The sequence below is a fragment of the Sceloporus occidentalis genome, unplaced genomic scaffold, assembly GCF_023333645.1.
Source record: "Sceloporus occidentalis isolate IW3139 unplaced genomic scaffold, rSceOcc1.0.p SCAF_2, whole genome shotgun sequence".
NCBI lineage: Eukaryota > Metazoa > Chordata > Lepidosauria > Squamata > Phrynosomatidae > Sceloporus > Sceloporus occidentalis.
In genome coordinates, this window is record NW_028316982.1 from 269,876,885 (window position 1) to 269,898,116 (window position 21,232).

Below are 21,232 nucleotides of genomic sequence, written 5' to 3' on the forward strand. Positions count from 1 at the left end.
CTGGCTGTTCCCGTTGGAGGAAAGGAACTGTGTCTTCCTGGAAATCCACCATACTGCATGACCCAGCCTGTGCACTCAGGTGTGGTGTATGATGTTGTCCCATCACCAAATCTTGCCAAAGATGGAACTACCAGCCCAGTCAATTTCTGTAGAGAGGATGAAGAATGATAGGAGGCATTATTTTAGGAGTGGATTACTGTAGTGGCAGAGGGTTGCTCTAAATAGCCTTTAGGGCTCCTTCCAACTCTGTCTATCAAGTTGGGTGCTACATCCTCCAGTTTATGAGATTTTGTCAGGAATGGCAAAATTGGAGGATAGGATGGTCTGCTTTCCTTCAATAGGACTGAAATGCCTCGCATTCAAGCACCTTCTGATGTCCTGAATTCAGCATCACAACAGGTTGAGAATCTGGAATTCCAAAATTTGAAATAGTCCAAAATCATCCATGTGGGTGGCTGAGATAGTGACACCTTTGCTTTCTGGTGGTTCAGTGAACACAAACTTTGTTTCATGTTCAAAGCTAATAAAAACATTTGGTATAAAATGACCTTCAGGCTATGTGTATAAAGCGTATATGACCCATACAATGGATTTCATGTTTAGACTTGAGTCCTATCTCCAAGATATCTCCTTATGCATATGCAAATATTCCAAAATCTGAAAAAAGCCAAAATCTGGTCCAAAGCATTTCAGATAAGGGAAACTCAACATGTACTTAAAACCTCTTCCTCTGCAACGGCTGAAGGTTTGTACTCTTTGGCCAAGAGGAAAGATAGCTCCCCATTCCAGCTCTCAGCTTCTAACCTTGGCTGATGCTGATAACACTTTGCTTGAGAGACTTTTTTGTTGATAGCTTTAGAAGGCCTTCCAATTCACATCATTTCTGCGTATTGTTTTGTAGACCGAATTAAGATGCAGTACATTTTTAAATCTGTGTTTTGCCTCACAGTACATATTTCACTGTGCGCAAGACCTGTGTGTCAGCATAGAAGCGCCTCTCCCTTCCACTGCTTCTCGGTCAGGTCAAATGATCCATTGCTCATGAGCCAAAAATACTTTCCTGTAAAAGCTGGAGGTACTTTTTGGGCCATGCAGGTGTTGAGGACAGATCCGCCCCACCCTCCACCTTGAAACCAGGAAGCAAAATGTTTTGTGTTTAATGATGTGAAAGATCAAAGAGAAATTAAAAAACAATTCCAAAGCATTTAAGGGAATAAAGGCCCAATGGGAAAAGCTGCGTTTCAAGGTCTCTGGGCCGGTGTCAAGCTGCATTGTTTCTGCAGTGCGGATGCAGCAAATCTTGCGACACCTTGTGTATGTGCCTTTGGGTTGCCTGTTGATTTACGGCAATTCAGTTATTTCATAGTTTTCTTAGGCAAGGAATACTGAGGTTGTTTTGACAGCTTCTTCCTCTGAAGTATACATTGGTTGGTGGTTTCCCATCCAATTATTAACTAGGGCTGGCCCTGCTTAGCTTCCAGGTTCAGATGGGACCTGGTGCTTTTAGAATATTTTCACAACACTGGAATTAACTTTGTTAGTTTCTGAAACTTGGCCACATCAGCTATGGCTTACAATCTTACCCAGATTTACATGATGTAGTGTTTCTCTGCTTGGCAATGAAATCCATTGAATGACTTTGGGGAAGGCAATGGCAAATCTCTGAAGAAACTTGCCAGGAAAATCTTGTAATAGATAGCCTTAGGGTCACCATAAGTAAAAAATGACTTGAAGGCACACAATAACAAAGATCTATGGAGGAAAAGGTGCAAGCAGACAGGAAAAAGATCCCAAAATTAGAGTGAAGCTAACATGGCATGTCATATTGAAAGTGGAGCAAGCTTGTTTTCATTAGGACACAAAGCAATGGGTTCAAACTCCACCTAAACATTAGGAAGAACTTCCAGTTGGTAAGAGTTGTTTGACAATGAAATATGCTGATGCCTAGGAGAATGATGGAGTCTTCTTCTTTGGAGGTTTTCAAACAGAGGCTGGATGGCTGTCTGTCGGAAGTACTTGGATTGTGTCTTCCTGCATGGCTAAATGGGGTTGGATTGAATGGCCCTCTCTTCCAACTTTGTGACACTATTATTCTGAGGAAGAAAGAGACAAAATAAATCAAAGTGTTTGTTTGCCATGTTGTATCCAATGACCTGGGAGTAGCATTAATGAAATTATACAAGATAAATCATATTTATGAGTGGGGACTTGGATCCTAGGCTACTCAATTGTACTCCAGTGCACTGACTGTGCACTGACCATTTCCCTGACCTGCCTGGCTCTCAGCTCTCATCTACAAGATGTTGTGGGTTTCATGTGTCTGCGCATTGACAGAATGAAAAAAAAAACAACACATTTTTTTCCTGGAAACCGAATATGTGGCTAAGTGCTGGCCTTCTGTCTAATCATTAGAATCTAATCTGTTCAGCCAAGTTCATTCTAAAAAAGACAATGAAATGCTTTCAGCGTTGAAACTCTAATGGTGTTGTGCACTGACTATCCCTTCAGATATAAATTTACTTTCCCAAAAGACTGGGGAGACTGGCCATGTATGCATCACTAGAAGAGGGCAGTTTCTAGGTAGGAAAGCTGCTGTGTGAATGTGAGCTGTGCTTTGCAGGCAAGAAAGAGGTTGCATGGACCTGAGCTGTGCTTTGCAGACAAGGAAGCTCCTCCGTGGATCTCAGCAGTGTTTCTCGGCCACAGAATCTGCTGTGTGAATCTGAGTTGTGCGTAGCAGGAAGCACAGCTGTTGCAAGGATCTGAGCTGTACTTAGGCAAAAAGAAAGTTGCTGTGTGAATTTAAGCTGTGCTTTCCAACCTGTCATGTCTAACTTGGAGAAGTCCTCCTTGGATAAGGAAGGGGAAGAGGAAAGCCAAGATAACAGGAATCTGGCAGCCCTGTCATAGAACTGGCAGAAGCGGAGCCCAGACTATTCCACACTGTTTTTGGAGATCATGGTGAAGATTGAGATACTTTACTGTGCAAAACATTGTAGATTAGCTCAGCCAAAGCCATTTGATTGCTGTGGACAATCAGCTCCGTTGTGATTTTGTCTGGTGTGTCTGGCTTTTTGGATCTTTGAACGTCCAGCATATACTCACTTGACTTACTTTCCCTGGAGAGTCCCTCTTTGACTTTGGATTCTGCTCAGAACTGCTTTTCAAGTTGAGGCCTTGGACTGCCTGGACCACGTGTCTGCTGTGCATGACCTGGGACTGGTCTGGTTTCTCCACTCTGCTCCTGTGAACTGTCTGTAGGTGAATTTACTTGAGCACTTGCCTATTTTAAACAGCACATAAGCAGGAAAGCTGTTGCACGGATTTGTGTTATTACAGACATGAAAGCTGCTGTGTGGGTTTGAGCTGTGCTTTGCAGGCAGGAAAGAAAGAAAGAAAGAAAGAAAGAAAGAAAGAAAGAAAGAAGTTGTAGGGGTCTGAGCTGTGCTTTGGAGGCAGAGAAGAAGTTGCATGCATTTCAGCTGTGTTTTGCAAATAGGACAGAAATTGCATGGATCTGAGCTGTGCTCTTCAGGCAGGAAAGTATTTTGCAAGGAGGAAATCTGTTGCATGACTTTAATCTCTACTTTGTAGTCAAGAAAGAGGCTGCATGGATCTGAGCTGTGCTTTTCTGACAGGAAAGAAGTTGCATGGGTCTGAGCTGTGCTTGCAGGCAGGAATGAAATTGCATGAATCTGAGCTGTGCTCTTCAGGCAGGAAAGTATTTTGCAGGGAGGAAAACTGATGCATGACTTTAAGGTCTAGGCAAGAAAGGCTGCATGGATTTCACCTGTGCTTTGCAGGCAGGAAAGTTGCTGTGTGTATTTGACATGTACTTTTCAAGCCAAGCTGCTGGACTGTCGTATGATTTTAAGCTCTGCTTTGCAGCCATGAAAGCTGAGTAAGCATGCATATAATTGTGCTGAATGTTGCCTGCATGGTGAGAAAATGCCCAAAATATAAAGAATTAGTTCTGTCCATCCCCACTTCTACTTTGTATTGGCCTCATCCACTCTGTCCTTGACCAAGAACAGTTGGTAAATGACCCCAGGGACCCAAAACAGAATTCAGCCTCCTAGGTTTTCCCACCTCTACCAGAACTTAACTGGTCTTTGTAGGATGCACAAAGATGTAGAATGTGGTTTATTTGTTTAGATTTTAACTATTGCTGACTTTGGCCTAAATCCAATTGTTAGTCTCAACAAGAGCAGAGCCACTGAATCAATAGTAAGTAGTCTGTTAAGTCAACACTTAGTAATGATCTGCAGATTCAATGGGTCAACTTCAGTTGGGATTAACAATAGGATTCAGGCCCTTGATTGTGTGTTTGGTTTCTCTTTTCAGAGTAATAGATTAAACATACGCTTTAAAGTCAATCTAGCCTTAGCACACCCTCCAACTGTCCTAATTTGGCCGGGACTGCCCCAGTTTACACTGTGGGATACCGGAGCAATGAACTAATTTTTGTGAATAACAGCCCCACTGTTTTTGAAATTCCCAAGTTCTCCCTCCTCCTCTTTCAGTTTACTTCCGTTAATGTAAATTGAGTAGAAAGTGCATTTACACTCAGTTAACTTTAGCAGTGAAGAAGGTTGATAGGAAGAAAATCAACTCATTTGAGATATGGTGCTGGAGAAAAGTGGTGAGGATATATGGTGGACAGCCAAAAAGACCAACAAATGGGTGCTTGAACAGATCAGCCCTGAGATCTCCCTGGAAGCAAAGACGACTGAGGCTGTCATACTTTGGTCACATCACATTCTGGGCAATTCTGGGAACTGCCATCTCTAAAAGTGACTTTTTTGTAAACACTGCACCTGAAGTTATGCTAATTTCAGTAGCAGCTCAACACTATGTATGCTACCCTGAGTTCTCATGATAAAGGGCAGGCTATAAATATACAGTGCGCCCGCATCATACGTGGGTGCACCATACATGGCTTTCAGGTTATGCTGAAAGCTGCATGACGAAAGAGGCAATGGCGTGCTTGCCTGTGGCACACATGATGCACCACGCCGTATACATGAGCCCTATTGTTTTCAGTGGGGCTCAAGCATACGCGGTATTTCCCTTACAGGGGGAGCAGAACGGATCCCTGCATTAGAGAAGGGCGCATTGTAGTAAGCAATAATTAATATATATCATCCAGAGGCATCACTAGGAGGTGCTGAAGGTTCAGGATGCACTGGGTGACGACACCCAAAGGGGTGGTAGTGACAGCCCTGCTTCCTAAACATCTGGCTTTTGGATGAAATGGGATGTGACATTCATCTGCATCTCTTTAAAAAGAGATGATGTGGACAAAGTAAGTCTCAGTGGGAAGAGAAAGGAGAGCCTCCAGATTTGAATTTTTAAAAAAATAATAATATTATTATTTTTAAAATTCTTTAAAAACATCATATCTTACCAAAATTTCATTTTAGCCCCATGAAATAATGTACATGTAAATACGTTTAGCCTGTGCATATGATAATGTAATTTAATGCTATAATTTTAATTTCCCTAGTTGTTTATGTCATAACTATTGCGGGAAACTCGATTGCATAATTTGTCAATGATAAATGGGAATTACGATTCATGAGTTACATTAGTGCAAAAACATGACTAAGGATTCTGTATGGTGTAGTATGGAAGGAGGTCAATAATAATAATAATAATAATAATAATAATAATAATAAATTTTATTTATATACTGCTTTTCCAAAAGATCAAAGTGGTTTACACAGAATTAAAACCAATTATAAACATATCATAAAATAGATAAAAACCAATAACACAGTGTACAATATACAGATACAAAAACAATCATTGAATGGGGTGAGGCAGAGAGTCGATGGGATCAAGTACATAACTTCATTTTCCAGGGGGGAAGGCTTTACAGAAGAGGAAGGTTTTAAGCCTCTTTTTAAATGTTTCCAGGGGGGTGATCAGACGGAGCTCCTCGGGGAGACTATTCCAGATTTGTGGGGCCGCTACTGAGAAGGCCATCTGGAATGTAATAACATATTTAGAAGGTGGAATTTCCAGCAAGTTCTTCCCGGTTGTTCTGAGTGTGCGGGGCGGATTATATGGGGAGATGCGGTCCCTCAAGTATGTCAAGTATGTCAATGTGGGGGTGACACCGTGAGTTATCATATCGGGTGATGTCAACTGATGATGCCACTGATATCATACAAGATGTAGCTTCTTCTCTTGTTTAGAACTTCATTCCTTATAGTAGACTTCCTTAACCTGTGGTCCTCCAAGGTCTCATCTATACCACAGAATTAATGCAGTTTGACACTGCTTTAGTTGTCATTTTTAATTTACATCCTATGAAATCCTGGGAATTATAGTCTGTTGGGACACCACAGTTCTCTGGCAGCAAAAGCTATTTAGCTCACATTGAGCCATGGCAGTTAAAGCACTGTCAAACTGCATTATTCCTGTAGTGCAGATTAGATCCAACTTCCATTATCCCCCAGCCAGCATTGCAAATTGGTTTAGGTAGATAAATGCAACATAAAATCCAGCCTGGGAGCACAAACCATCTTGCTACCCTTCCAACCCTCTGGATCGTACTAAACATCCACAAACGTACCAAACATGCACAAACGTGCGCCTGTAGCTTCTCTGTCACATTTTTCCCCCGTAAGAGAAGGTCACTGTCCAGCCAAAAATGTATTTGAGGCTTCTGGAGATGTTTTGCTAGGGTCTCCGAGGAGACGATGGCAACCCTCTCCAAACTCCTCTCTTCTCTGGATTTGAGACGACAGATTTAAAAGCAGTCAAAATACCAGGCCAATTTGGCTGGCCTCACAGCCAACTCTTTGCACAAAAGGAGGACTACGTTGTAAAATCATAGTAGAACAGCAAAGCTGTTCACGTACTGATGAGGTCAACAGACTTTGCCTATGAATGCACATGAATAACAACCCAGTATACTGTTCCCAGGGCAGTGGGACAATCTGGCTTTGACATTTAGAGGTTTCCTTCAATTCTCATTTCTTCTTCCTGCATTCCCCAGCTGCAAGGGGATATGAAGCAGACCCATGGGCAGCCACACTGGAGTTTATCACACTGGGGCTAATTTCGGCATTAAAGAGAGATTAAAGAGCATTTAAAGCATCCTGTAAATAAAGCAAAAAATGGTGGGTAATTGCACAAATGATTATCACACACAGTTGCGCAATTAAAGTGATATCAGAAATGCATTGTCGCTGAAAGTAAAAAGATGTGTATTAATGCTTCTTTGTGACCACTTTAATGGCGGGTTTTGTGCAATGTCGTGTGAAATTGTTTTGTGTAATTACACAATTTCTCAGGATATTCATGGGATAAACTCCCAATCCCCTTCGTGTGATAAACTCCACTGTCAGTTGCACAATGTTGGTACAAAGTGGAAGGGAATTCCCGTGCAACCACAATGTAACTATGAATACATCTGCACTGCAGAATTAATGCAATGTGACACCACTTTAACTGCCATGGCTCCATCCTACAGAATTCTATGATTTGAAGTTTTGTGAGGTGCCAGCATGCTTTGGCAGAGAAGGCTAAAAACTAAGGGGCTGTAGAGGCCGCCCCTTTTAGCGCCCGGACCGTGGCTGTGGCAACTACATGCCATGACCCTGATCTTGCCTTTTCATGGCGCAAAAAGGAGCTGCAAAAAGCAGTTCCTTTTTGTGCCCCGGAAAGGGCGCCATAGCCGTGGTGGCACAGCTTTTTGGCACACCTTTTATGCTGTGTCATGTAAACGAAGCGCCAGAGGAGCACCATGATGCCGCCTGCCGTCGGGGCATGGGTCGTATGGATGCCATGCCCTGACTTCGCCCCCAGGCTGGCCTTAATGGCAGGTATGTAAAACCCCTAAAAACCTAGCATTTATTTTCTAATTTGCCAGGGGCCAGTATCATTGTTGTGTCCAGTAGCTACAACTCTTCATATAGATACCAGAAGCCAAAGGTTCACAGACCAATCCTGATCCAAGAACAACCCCTAAGTTGCACTAGAGTAAGGGAACCTTTGTGTGTACGAGGGTGCATCTGCACTGCAGAATTAATGTAGTTTGATCCCACTTTAATTGCCATGGCTCCATCCTACAGAATTCTGGGATTTGTTGTTTTGTGACGCACCAGCCTCACAAAAAAGGTAGCCAGTGGCATAGTCGTTACGCTGCCTAAGAATATGCCTTGGAGAGTGGGGGAGTCTCTGTTTTTGGACATTTTTAAAGAGTGGCTGTATAGCCACATGTTCAAAGCGCTTTGATTGTGTCTTCCTGCATGGCAGGGGGCTGGACTGGATGGCCTTTTGGATCTCTTCCATATCTATGATTCTATCAACAACAACAAAGATTGACACTATGCAAACACAATGTGGGATGTTTTCCATAGAGATTAGCAATACAGACATACTCAGGGTACCAGTTTTGTTATCTGGGTTGTATTAAAGAGGGAGAAAGGAAAAGGGGAAGGAGAAACCTAGTTGGCGACCCCCAGCGACCCAAGACCATCTCCTTCCAAATCGAGTCAACAATCAACAATCGAGTGGCCTTTTCCGTTCCTTGTTTAGGGACAAAGCTGGCCTTGTTGGGAGCCAGTGTTGTGGCAAGACTGTGTGCCTTCCGCACAGCTGCCCCGAGATGGAATGCAGCATTTGGCAAAGATTTCAGCGGCCCACACAAATTGCTGCTTCTGTTGCCCTTTTCAGACCACACAGCCTTTGTGTTGCTAGAGATGGCCTTGGAAGGATGCAGGGAGTACTGGAGCACCCTGGTTGCATAGCTGTTTTCTTGAAAGAAACGACACACCGAGCCCCCCCCCCCCCCGATCAAATAGCAGTAGCAGTAGGAATTGTTGCTGTGATTATTTGTGTGGTTATTTTACTTGTATCCTCTTAGGTTCTATGGCAATACCCAACAGACAGCCTTATCACACTTGAGAAATTCCGTGCAGAAATGGGGTTTTAAAAGTAGAAAAAACCCACAGATGTGGAATGTTTTTCAAATGTGTTTGTGCCAAAGAGCAATAACGTGAAAATAAAGCAAAATGGAAAGTTGACAAAAACAACACCTTTTTACTTTCAGGAACTTCCCAAAAATAAAAAAGGTGTCATTTTTGTTGACTTTCCGTTTGCTTTATTTTTGCATTTTTGCTCTTTGGAAGAAACATTGTCTGAAAAACATCCCGCATTTGCGGGGTTTTGTACTTTTAAATCTCGTTTCTGCCCGGGATCCATCTAGTGTGATAAGGTCCATAGACTGCTTCCCCCTGCTTCTACTCTGTAGAAAGAATGCACTTTGACACCATTTGAATTGCCATGGCTCCATCCTGTGGAATCCTGGAATTTGTAGCACCAGCACACTTAGCAGAGAAGGCTAAATACCTTGTAAAACTACAGATCCCAAGGATTTCATAGGATGGGGTTACAGCACTTAAAGTGGGGTCAAACTGCATTCTTTCTATAGTGTAAATGCACCCAACAGGGCAATTTGGGTTTCTCTAATTCACAGGGTAACCATAACTCAAAATCGATTTGAAGCCGTTAACCACAACTAATGTTTTGGAAATGTTTCCAATGAAACATCTCACATAAGGGTTTGCTATGGCCCTGATCACGAAGGATCAACACAAACTCATCCTATTCCTAGGCAGTTATTAGTTTGAAAAGCACTTTAAAAAAAATCATTATTAAAAAAAGAAAAGAAAAGAAAGCACTTTTATGCCTTGGTTTTCAGTAACGTTGGTCCCTTGATGGGACAAAGGCTTGGAGTACAAATCCTAGGATTCTGTAGGATGGAGCCGCGGCAGTTAAAGTTGTGTGAAACTGCATTCTTTCTACAGGGTCGACCAGTGTTTCCCAAACCTTGGTCCTCCAGGTGTTTTGGACTTCAGCTCCCAGAAGCCCTACCTAATTTGACCAACAATTAGGAATTATGGGAATTGAAGTCCAAAACATCTGGAGGATCAACGGTTGGCACTGGAGTAGATGCACCTGTTGTCAGCAGCCCTGACTCAGGTCACTGTTTGAAATCCTGTGGGTTCATCCCAACTAAAGTAGGCCCAAGGAATAAACTGTGGAATGGCGAATCAACACAAAGGGAAATCCCATTCGTTCAGGTGCTCTATCTTGGTTGGAACTATGATGATTTGTTGCTGATGTTGTGCCTTTAAGTTATTTCCGACTTATGGTGACCCTAAGGCAAACCTATCACAGGGTTTTCTCAGCAGGAGTTTGCCATTGCCATCCTCTGAGGCTGAGAGAGTGTTACTTGCCCAAGGTCTCCCAGTGGGTTTCATAGCTGAGCTAAGAATTGAACCCTTGTCTCCAGAGTCCAACACTCAAACCAGGCCCCAGAAATATTTGGGTTTCCTCCTCCTACCAGGAGTCTCTTGCTTTCCAAAGGTGTTAGGTCTATTATAAAAGCTCTTTTGCATATAAAATCGATGAGTCTCTCTGTGTGTATCCGGGGATGCGGAGTAGTTGTGATATAAAAGGAATGCAACAGAACGAAACAGCAAACTCAACACAAGCCTACTTATTTTACTGAAATTTGCATGCATCTGTCTTCACATCATTCTATAATTGGCAATGTTTTCTCAGGCAAACGCCAGCTAGATAAGGACACACTATTTATGAGGCCAAGGGTCTTTTGAATGGCAGGCATGTAATACAGTGGGTCCTCATGGAATCAGTTCTTCTGATTCACAGTCGATTATGCCCAGTAGTGCAAATCTGTTTCTTATATTGTTAGTGAATTCTGTTGAGATGTTGTCTAGATTATGATATGAAGACTGATTTTAAATAGTGCAAATCTGTTTCTTGTATTGTCAATGAATGTTATTCAGATCATATTTTGGTATGAAGCCTGGACCCTTCATAGAATCATAGAGTTGGAAGAGACCCCAAGGGCCCTGATCCAGTCCAACCCCCTTCTGCCATGCAGGAACTCTCCATCAAAGCATCCCCATTGACAGATGGCCATCCAGCCTCCGTTTGAAGACCTCTAAGGAAGGAGATTCCACTACCCTCTGAGGGAGTTTGTTCCACTGCTGAACAGCCCTTACTGTCAGGAAGTTCTTCCTAATATTGAGGTGGAATCTCTTTTCCTGGAGCTTGCATCCATTGTTCCGGGTCCTGTTTCCTGGAGCAGCAGAAAACAAGCTTGCTCCCTCCTCAATATGACACCCCTTCAAGTATTTAAACCTTGAGACCAGGGTTTGATTCCCTGCTGGGCCATGAAACCCACTGGGTGACCTATTGCATGTCACATACTCTCAGCCTCAGGGGAAGGCAATGGCAAACCTCACTTGAACAAACTGTGCCCTGTAAACCCCATGATAGAGTTGTCATAAGTCGGGAATGACTTGAATGTATAGAACAGTAGCATACTATCACTACCATATATCCCATCACCACATATCCCAATAGCTTATGGCAGGACAAATGCATATACAGCTCCTGACAATAGACTCCTTGGTTGACTTGGCTGTTGTCAGTAGAAATCAGAGCAGATGCCAAGCTTTCCACTTTTACAGCCCAACTAACCTGTTTGCTTTCCAATATCTGCCCACTCACCCCAACAGCTGCCCAGCACCTCCTGGGAGTTAATCATTATAGTGTCAATTTACCTCCTGAACCCGGAAAGGGTAATTTAAAAAGCAGGATGATGAGCAATGAAAGAATTCTGCTTGTGAAATTCTTAGAGAGGCAGTTTAATTTTTTTTATTTCCCTTTTTCCTGCAATAAGCAGCACTGGGGCAATGAACTGCCAGCAATAATTTGTAATCTGGGAAGGTCTTGTTTAAAGAGAAAAATATGAGCAGTGGGATTTTTGCGTTTTTCCTTATTTGCATTGGTGTAGATTTTCTGATATGAAAGGCTTATGAGTTTACATGGGTGTCTGTCCACACAATAAAGCAGAATAGTTCAATTCTATACCAAAGTAAACCTTGGGTTCCTTGTTCTACACTGTAGAGATAATGCAGCTTGACACCATTTTTAAGTGCAAAAATTTCCATCCTATATCCTAGGATTTGTAGTTAGCACCAGCTCTCTTTGGCAAAGAAGGCTGAAGACGTGAAGGCGAAGGCTTTCATGGCCGGCATCCATAGTATTTTGTGGATTTTTCAGGCTATGTGGCCATATTCTAGAAGAGTTTATTCTTGATGTTTCACCAGCATCTGTGGCTGGCATCTTCAGAGAATGCTGGCATGGAAGAGTGTTGGGTGTGTACACACACACACACACACACACACACACACACACTGTGTGACCCTGGGTAGAGAGGGGCAGTTCTCATGTGAATCTCTGTATTGTGCTGTTGTTGAATGCCATGGCCTTCGGGTGGGAGGAGATGCAAAGAGGATTTGTCTCTCTTTAATTAGAGATCTGTTGTCTGCTGGGAAAGCCCCTGCCTCTGGGTGGTTTTCAATTGCATTTACTGGGTTTTAATTTTAGTTTTTTTCAGGACTGGTAGCCAGTCTGCAGAATCTCTCTCATGAATCAAGGAACATGAGAGACACTGCTGACTGGATCAGCTGGAAAAATCGGCAGTAGCAGAACACATTATAAACCATCCTAGGCATAAAATGCTGTTTGAAAACACAGAAATTCTGGACCATGCCAACAACTATCAAGTCAGAATACACAGGGAAGCCATTGAAATCCACAAACACCTGGACAACTTCAACAGGAAAGAAGAAACCCTTAAAGCGAACAAAGTTTGGCTACCAGTCCTGAAAAACAGCAAAATCAGGACTCGGCAAATGCAAATGAGAAACCACCCAGAGTCAGGAGGATTCCCAGCAGACAATGATCACTCATTAAGCAGACACTAATCCTCTTTGCGTAAAATATAAGGAGCCCTGGTGGCGCAGTGGTTAAATGCCTGTACTGCAGCCATTCACTCAAAACCACAAGGTTGCTAGTTCGAGACCAGCAAAAGGGCCCAAGCTCGACTCAGGCTTTCATCCTTCCGAGGAGGGAGCTAAAATGAGTACCCAGACTGTTGGGGGCAAATTAGCTTACTTGCTAATTAGCTTACTTTCTGTTCACTGCTATGATCTTTGGAATAGCGGTATATAAATAAAACAAATTATTATTATTATTATTATCCTCCTACCCTGAGGCCTTGCCATTCAACAACAGAAATTGCATTGGCACAGGTTAACATGGAAATTTCTCCTCCCAACCCAGGCTCACACAGTATATATAAACCCAATTCTCTTCCATGCCAGCATTCTCTGAAGATGCCAGCCACAGATGCTGGCAAAATGTCAGGAATAAGCTCTTCTAGAACAAGGCCACATAGCCCGAAAAACCCACAGAAAAGTAAGGCTGAAGACCTTGTAAAACTACAAATCCCAGGATTCCATAGGACAGAGCTACAACACTTAAAGTTGCACATTATTTCTCCCCTGCAGATGCAGCTTAAGTTTTGCATTTAAAAAGAAAAAAAATGTCAGGACATTCCATTTCAGATAAGATCTGCTCTTGGAAGAAGTCTTTTGAGCAGACGTCAAGCACACAAGGGCAAATAGGATGCCTACTCATATATTAAAACCATGTTACCTAATTTTTATCCCTAGGAATTGTGGCTTCTCTCCTCTCTAACAATCTCTCTCTTTCTGGATGGACCAAGTAATTGTAGCCCCATCCTTATGGTTGTTATGTGCCTTCAAGTCAACTCTAACTTACTGCAATCCTATCCTAGGGTTTTCTTGGTCAGATTTTTAGAGGAGTTTTGCCAGTGTCGAGGCTGAAAGAGTGTGACTTACCAAGTATCACCCAGTGGGTTTCCATCGCTGAGTGGGGATTTGAACCCTGGTCTCCTAGAATCCTAGTTAAGCACCCAAACCATTGCACCACACTGGCTCTCCAACTGGGCAAAGCCATATACTTGCATTCCATCTCATCTAGTTTTGGACCTCAGCGTATTATAAGATGAATATTAAACATTCAGTCCTTTGAATTTTAATTGTTTATAACCATAGGTCATCACAATACAAAACAAAGAGATTATGCAAGTGTCAAATAACAAAGTTAAAATATAAAATACAACATAGAATTTCCAACTCCATTTGTAATACCAGTAGAATTAAATATACTTTAATTCTAGATTTTGGGGAACGCCTTATAATAACTTGTACAGGCTTTAGCTAATACCATTTAAAAAGCTACAACTTTCTAGTAATACTAGAATCTTTATTACAAAGATTGTTTTTAATAGTAAAAGAATAGTGATCTGGCATGGTGTAGTCATTTGAGCATTGGATTACGACTCTGGAAACCAGGGTTCAAATCCCAGCTTGGCTATATGAAAACCCACTGGGTGATCTTGGACAAGTCATACTCCCTCAGTTTCAGAGGATGGCAGTGGCAAACACCCTCTGAAGAAACTTGCCAAGAAAACCCCATGCTAGGTTTGCCTTAGAGTTGCCAAAAATGACTTGAAGGCACAAAACAACAAACAATAACAAAATAGTAAAACAGTAGTAAAAATTTACTCATCTGTAGGAATTAAATGTATATACTCATGTATAAGTCTAGAAATTTAGGTCAAAAAATTGACCCCAAAAACCTGAGTCGACTTATCCATGGGTCAGTGTAAGTACTGTACTTTAACTCTTATTTAAAAGAAGGAACCATCTCCTGATGAAAAGCAAAATTATAATATGTGAAGCTCTGACCCCTCTCTACTCTCTCATCCATCCATTCTTAAGAACAAGCACATAGAGTTATGTCTGCTGGAATTTTATAAGTTCTTTTGACATTGTTTTGCTTTGCTTCGTCCTTTAGATCCTTTGTTATATGCCCCTAGATTTTACCCACAACTTATCCACGGGTCATAGCAAGATCCATAATTTTGGCCCCAAAACTTGCCCTCGACTATACATGAGGTCGCCTTATAGTCGAGCATATATGGTAGTAAACTGTCAGTATTGTTCCCTTGTGTCTGACTTCCTTTTTTCTCCCTGCCTTTCCTAGCACTATGGAGAATGTCACACTCCTCCTGCTGTCCGTGAACTCCACTGCCAACTCCTCTGATGTGGACTGCAGCCAGGAAGACAACACTTACAAGTGCAAATTCGACGAGGATTTCAAGTACATCCTCTTGCCCGTCTCCTATGGCATTGTGTTTGTGGTGGGCCTCTGTCTCAACCTCTTGGCTCTCTACATCTTCATCTTCCGGATCAAGACCTGGAATGCCTCCACCACCTACATGTTCCACCTGGCTGTGTCCGACACGCTCTATGTGGTTTCGCTGCCGCTCCTGGTCTACTATTATGCCATGGGGGACAACTGGCCCTTCAGCGTGGGCTTGTGTAAGATCGTCCGCTTCCTTTTCTACACCAACCTCTACTGCAGCATCCTTTTCCTCCTCTGTATCAGCAGTCACCGGTTCATGGGTATCTGCCTCCCGCTGAAGTCCCTGGAGTGGGGCCAAGTGCGTTATGCCCGCTGGGTGTCCGCAGTTGTTTGGCTGGTGGTTATTGCGTGCCAGTCCCCGGTGCTTTTTTTTGTCACGACCAGCCAGCGGTGCGACAAAATCACGTGCCACGACACATCGGCAAAGGACCTCTTTGGGCAATTTGTCATCTACAGTTCGGTGATGCTGGTCCTCCTCTTCTGCATCCCCTTTATGCTCATCATCATCTGCTACTGCCTGATGGCCCGAAAGCTTCTCCAACCCACCCGTGGGACCACCCGCATGTCCAGCTCCAAGAAGAAGTCCGTCAAGATGATCATCATTGTCCTGGTGGTCTTCATCGTTTGTTTCTTGCCCTTTCACGTCACCCGTACTTTGTATTACTCCTTCCGTAACTTGGACCTGAGCTGCCCAACCCTCAACGCCATCAACTTGGCTTACAAAGTCACCCGGCCCTTGGCTAGTACTAACAGTTGCCTTGATCCTATTTTGTACTTTTTGGCCGGGCAAAAATTTGTGAAATTTGCCTGCCCACAAACGCCAGCAAAAGACTGCAACCAGTCCGGGTCAAGCAGTATGGCCAATTGCCACACGCGGGCCAGAGACCATCTAGCGATGAAAGCGAAAAACACGGTGTCATAGCCAGTTACATTTCTGACTTACACCACTTTGCAAAGTATTACCTAGCTACCTACAGAGGTAGGAGTTCTGTACTGTAAGAAGGAGGGTTTATAGAGTCAGCCTCTGAAACAAGGGAAATATATTTTCAGCCTGTATCTGCAGGAAATGGTACAAAATATCTGTGTGAACTCTAGGGATGGGAAGAATATTCATTGTTGATCATTGTTGATCATTGTTTTCTTCCAACTGGAAGAAACAGGGGGTTCCCAAATCTCAAGAAACTGAGTTGGTGAGAATAACACAGAGATGAGAATTTTGTACATTTTTCACCAAGTATTCACAGGCCCTGAAATGTTTTCAGGAAATAATTCTGCACAGCAACACACAAGGCTTCTTTACCCAAAAAGCATGGGTTCTGCACAAAAAAATGGGGCTTTCTGAAAACTGTGTGGAAACTCAGTTTCCAGGAATGCACCATTTTTTTATTTTTTGCACACACAATTTTTTTTTCCATTTTGCACAAAACACCTTTATTTCTGGAGTTGTGTTTTTGTTTTTGTTTTTTTGGAATGAGCAGAAAAATGTGTTTTGTGCAGACAAATCTGCAATTTTCAGAAATACACATGGGGGGGGGGTTATGTCCAAAAATTATGGGTTTTGCATAAATTGTGGGTCTTTTCACAAAAAGCCCCTACATGTATTTTTCCCATGCATTTTCATAAAAACAATTTTTCCACACACCTCAAAAACAAAAACAGTCTAGTGCATTTTTGCACAGATTTTCTAAAGTTTTTGGGGTTGGGCAAAAACCATGTAGAAATATTCTGTTTCTCCCGTAGCGGGGAGGAATCTATGGAAACTATTGGTCCTCACATGGGAGGATGAAATAGTTAGAGATTTCGATCCCTGGGAAACTCACCATGTTTCCAGTGTATTTGCTATGTAACTGTTGAGTATATTTTTGAACTCAGCAGACTGACAGCCGAACAGAAACAAAACTGGTTGCCCAAAATGACTTCACTGAGGATGGTGATTGTTCAACAAAAGGCAATTAATTAGAAGGTGGGATAAATGTGCCTATCCATGCAGTGAGAGACAGAGTGGTCAGTAAATAAAGCACTGGGCTTAGACCCAATTTGGACAAACAGTACACCATCTGATTGACATGTTCCTGCTTGCAATATTTCAGTTTGTGAGTGGAAAGGTGGAAGGAGTCACATGCTTGCATTCTAAAAATCCAGATTTTGGCTGCAGTCCCTTGTGGTCCAGTGTAGCATACTTTTTCTGCATGTGGAACTATTGCTGTAACCCCCAGACTTACTATAGGGTCCCTGTGTCCCTCCATAGTAATTCCTTGCCTGGTGGAGAACAGGAAGGGAGGAATTGGAGAAGCATCTGGCTACGTCCTTGCAGCCAGATGTGAAATGGTTCCATCATCTGCTGAGGTTCTCTGGAGATCTCAGTGGCTGAGGCAATCATTTTGTGTCTGGTTGCAGGGACATAGCCAGACATTTTTCTGATCCTCCACCATTCTTACCAGGATAGGTTTGGGGGGTACTTTGGTCCCTGCAGAAGGAGGGAGTTTCCAACTTCCACAATGACCCAAAGAAAATATATATTAGTGTATGAGTGACCTTATATTTGCATATGTCACAGCCAGGATGTCAAGATGCCATCAGAGAGAGGACCCAGTTAGGACACTTCTCTGTAGACTGTCTTCTTCTCTGTAGAGCATAGTTTTTCTGAAGAGTGTCTGTCTCCACAGAGTGTCTTTTTCTCTTTTCCTTTTCTTTGGCAGAAACATTTGGTTTTTTAATCCCTCACTGGCATTACAGTCATTACGTTTTTCTCAAACAAGTTTCTTTTTGGACCACAACCCCCAGAATCTTCCAGCCAGTGGCCATCGTGACTGGAGAATTCTGGATCCTGTATCGAAAAAGTAACTCCTCTGATGTCTGTCCTTTCAGCTACACTGTAGAAATAATCTGGTTTGACACCACTTTAACTGTCCTGCTATGGAATTCTGGGAACTGTAGAGTTTTGCAAAAACAAATTACAGTTCCCAGAATTCCATAGTGTTGAGCCAGAGCAGTTAAGGTTGCGTCAAACCAGATTATTTCTGCAGTTTGATTGAAGCCTGTGCCTGGATTGCTAATCTGGGGCGGGGGGGGGGGGGGGACAGCTGTAACTGTTTCTCCACCGGCGGTTTGTCCTGGGGCAGTTAGCACCGGATAGGAAACATGGGGCCATTCAGATGTTATTGGACTCCACTGTAGACTTTATTCTCTGGAGCTGCTTGGAAACTTCCCTCTCTTCACATCAGCTAACAGGGGGAAAGAAGGCATAAAAAGCTCTTATCTGGTACTGAGGTTGAAACGTAACGGTAGAAAAAGTGTAGTGATGAATTTGCACAATCAGAATGCAAATTAATAATATGCATAATTATAATTTGCATAATATCCAAATTAGATACCCAGATGTGAGCAACTGGAATATGACAACCCTAACTGAGAGATATATAGACTCATAGAGTTTGAAGATGCCAGAGGGACCATCCAGTCCAAAACCATTCTGCCATGCAGGAACTCATCATCAAAACACCCGCGATAGATGGCCATCCAGCCTCTGTTTAAAGATCTCCAAAGAAGGAGACTCCACCACTCTCTGAGGGAGCAATGTGTTCCACTGTCAAACAGCTCTCACTGTCGGGAAGTTCCTCCTAATGTTTAGGTGGAATCTCTTTTCCTGTAATTTGCATCCATTGTTCCGGGTCCTGTTCTCTGAAGCGACAGAAAACAAGCTTGCTCCATCCTCAATATGACATCCTATCAAAAGTTTAAACAAGGCTATCATATCATTGGTTGCACAATGTTGGTACTCAGCAGAAAGGTGGGGTAGCACAACCGCTGTGTGACTACATAGCTATAGATTCACACCATGCAAGCACAACATAGTCTGCCCTGAGCACTTTGCTGGAAGGATGGGGTGGCTTTACTCTCCTGTGAGATGCCACAGTTGCTGCTGTGATACACTCAACAGTGGCACACATCTTTATATGATCTGGCTAGGAGCCTCATAGTACTCTGAGATCCCAGTTTGCTTTTCAGAAGGCAAACTGCAGCTCTGGCCAGAAATATTTTCTACCATGTAAACATATTCATAAGTTCTGCCTTTTCTAGAAAGAACAGAGGTTTCCATGTTCACTTATGGCCTTTGGAATCATAGAGTCAGAAGAGACCACTTCCTGGACTGACTACTGTGAAATGCAGGGCTGCCACTGAAAACAACTCATTTAAACTTTGGTTTCTAGTCCTCATTGGGAGAAGTCTGTGGCAGCACATTAGAGCTTACATTGCAATGGCTCCAAGGCGCTGAAATGACCTGCCATTTGAGATGAAGAATTTTCTGTCTCTGTCTCTTCTTTGTGTAGCAGACCCAGCCTAAAACTTCGAAAAGGCTGCAATATTTATTTCAGCAAGCTTGTGATTGAATTAGTCCTGTTTGCTCTGTTTTTGTAATTATTGTTTGCCGTTTTGTCTCCTGATTTCACAATCCTAATTGGGTTGTTTTTCAATGTGGTATGCTGTCTCAGGAGGAAAAATAGCCTACCGACATTTTAAATAAAATTATTATTAACAATAATGCATCTAGCAGGGTTTTCACTCTTCTGGTGGATTCAGTATGATGGGCAGGCAGACATTTTCCATAACTGAGATTTCGGCTGGGAGGGAGAAAGGCCTTGTAATTAAGGGGCGAAATTCAACAGCAGGGTCTACACTGCATAACTTTACAACCCCTTAGCTGTGTTGTAGAAGTGCAACAAAACCCTGTTAGGGAGTTGTGAAGATGCACATCAGGGCATGAGCAAGTGTGCTCCAATGTATATCAGGCACTTCTGATGCACACTGGACACTTCAGCCTCATTCCCACTGCCTTTTAAACTGGATTGCAAATCAGTTTGAACCGGTTCAAACGACCCTGGTTCCCAATTAAACCAAATCGCTGAAGTGATTCCGAGAGGGGAGGGCATGCCCTAGATCCATTTAACCCATGTTTTTTTGTCGCTGATGTTTTCCGCATCGATAAATCAATTCCGCGCAAGTGTGAACCAGATGCGGATCAGAATCGATTTAAATTTGCCCTTCGGCTGGCTGGAGCAGGTCCATTTTGAATCAATTCATGCATGAATGTGAACCACAAGTGGATTATTTTAGAGGGGGAAAATGTGATTGGGGCAAATGTAGTGGGAACCATGCTCCACTGTTGAATTGATCCATCGATTCAGATCGCACACCGATTTATCTGTAAGTGGGAATGAGGCCAATTTTTTTTCCTTGCCACTGATTTTTCTATATTATTTCAATAGCCATTGACTTTACAACCATTTACATTGAAATATTCACTACTATATTAAAAAGAAACTTGCATTCTTTTCTCTTCTCAACCCTCTTCCATACACTTTTTCTTCCTTTACCCCTCTTATCCTTATTTCCTTTCCATTATCCTTCCTATCTAACCACACACTTTTCCCTTCTCCCCTTCTATCCTCTTTGTCTCCTAATGTCTCTTATTACATCTTCCCCATCTTCTGTTCTCTTATTTCAACTCCTTCTTTTCCCCCTCACCTACACATACCTTCCATTCCTACTTTGGACACTTCTGACGCACATTGGGCACTTCTGAAGAGCATTGGAAAATTCTGATACATACTGGCCACTTCTTGTGAGCACTGGGTGCTTCCAATTGACATTGGGTATTTCTGATTCACAGTGGGCACTTCTGATGAACATTGAAGAATTCTGATGCACACTGGGCACTTCCGAAGAGCACTGGAAAATTCTGATATGTATTGGCCACTTATTATGAACATTGAGCATTTCTGAAGGACATTGGGCACTTCTGATTCATAGTGGGCACTTCTGAGGAGCTTTGGGCATTTCTGACGCACACTGAGCATTGCTAATGAGCATTGGATGCTTGTGATGCACATTGGGCACTTCTGATGCAAAATGCACATTTCTGTTATGCTCTAGCACTTCCTAAATGGCATGCCAAAGCATATTGGTACATTGGCAGCTGGGGACACAAAAGCAGCAAATCTACTCTGGTGCTGAAAAAAGCTGTAAAATTCATACATGGATTGCACAGAAAACAGTATTTTCTGTGCAGAAATATTCTGCATTGAAATATTATTTTCCATAC

General features: G+C 42.7%; 1 protein-coding gene across 2 annotated transcripts in view; it reads left to right on the forward strand.

The window, feature by feature from the left end:
* The window catches only part of P2RY2 (purinergic receptor P2Y2), a 38,779-nt gene extending 19,117 nt beyond the window's left edge, over positions 1 to 19,662 (forward strand). The window contains exons 2-3 of one of the 2 annotated variants that reach the window (XR_016280285.1): positions 14,968 to 16,108; positions 18,500 to 19,662. Coding sequence is in view for 1 of the 2 variants with exons in the window: in XM_089513037.1 (XP_089369163.1) it covers positions 14,972 to 16,051 (1,080 nt within the window). In the remaining variant the exon portion in view is untranslated. Of the gene's footprint in view, positions 1 to 14,967; positions 18,200 to 18,499 lie in introns of those variants that run through there. The other variant, XM_089513037.1, reaches the window with a different exon arrangement.
* The last annotated feature ends 1,570 nt before the right edge of the window (positions 19,663 to 21,232 follow it).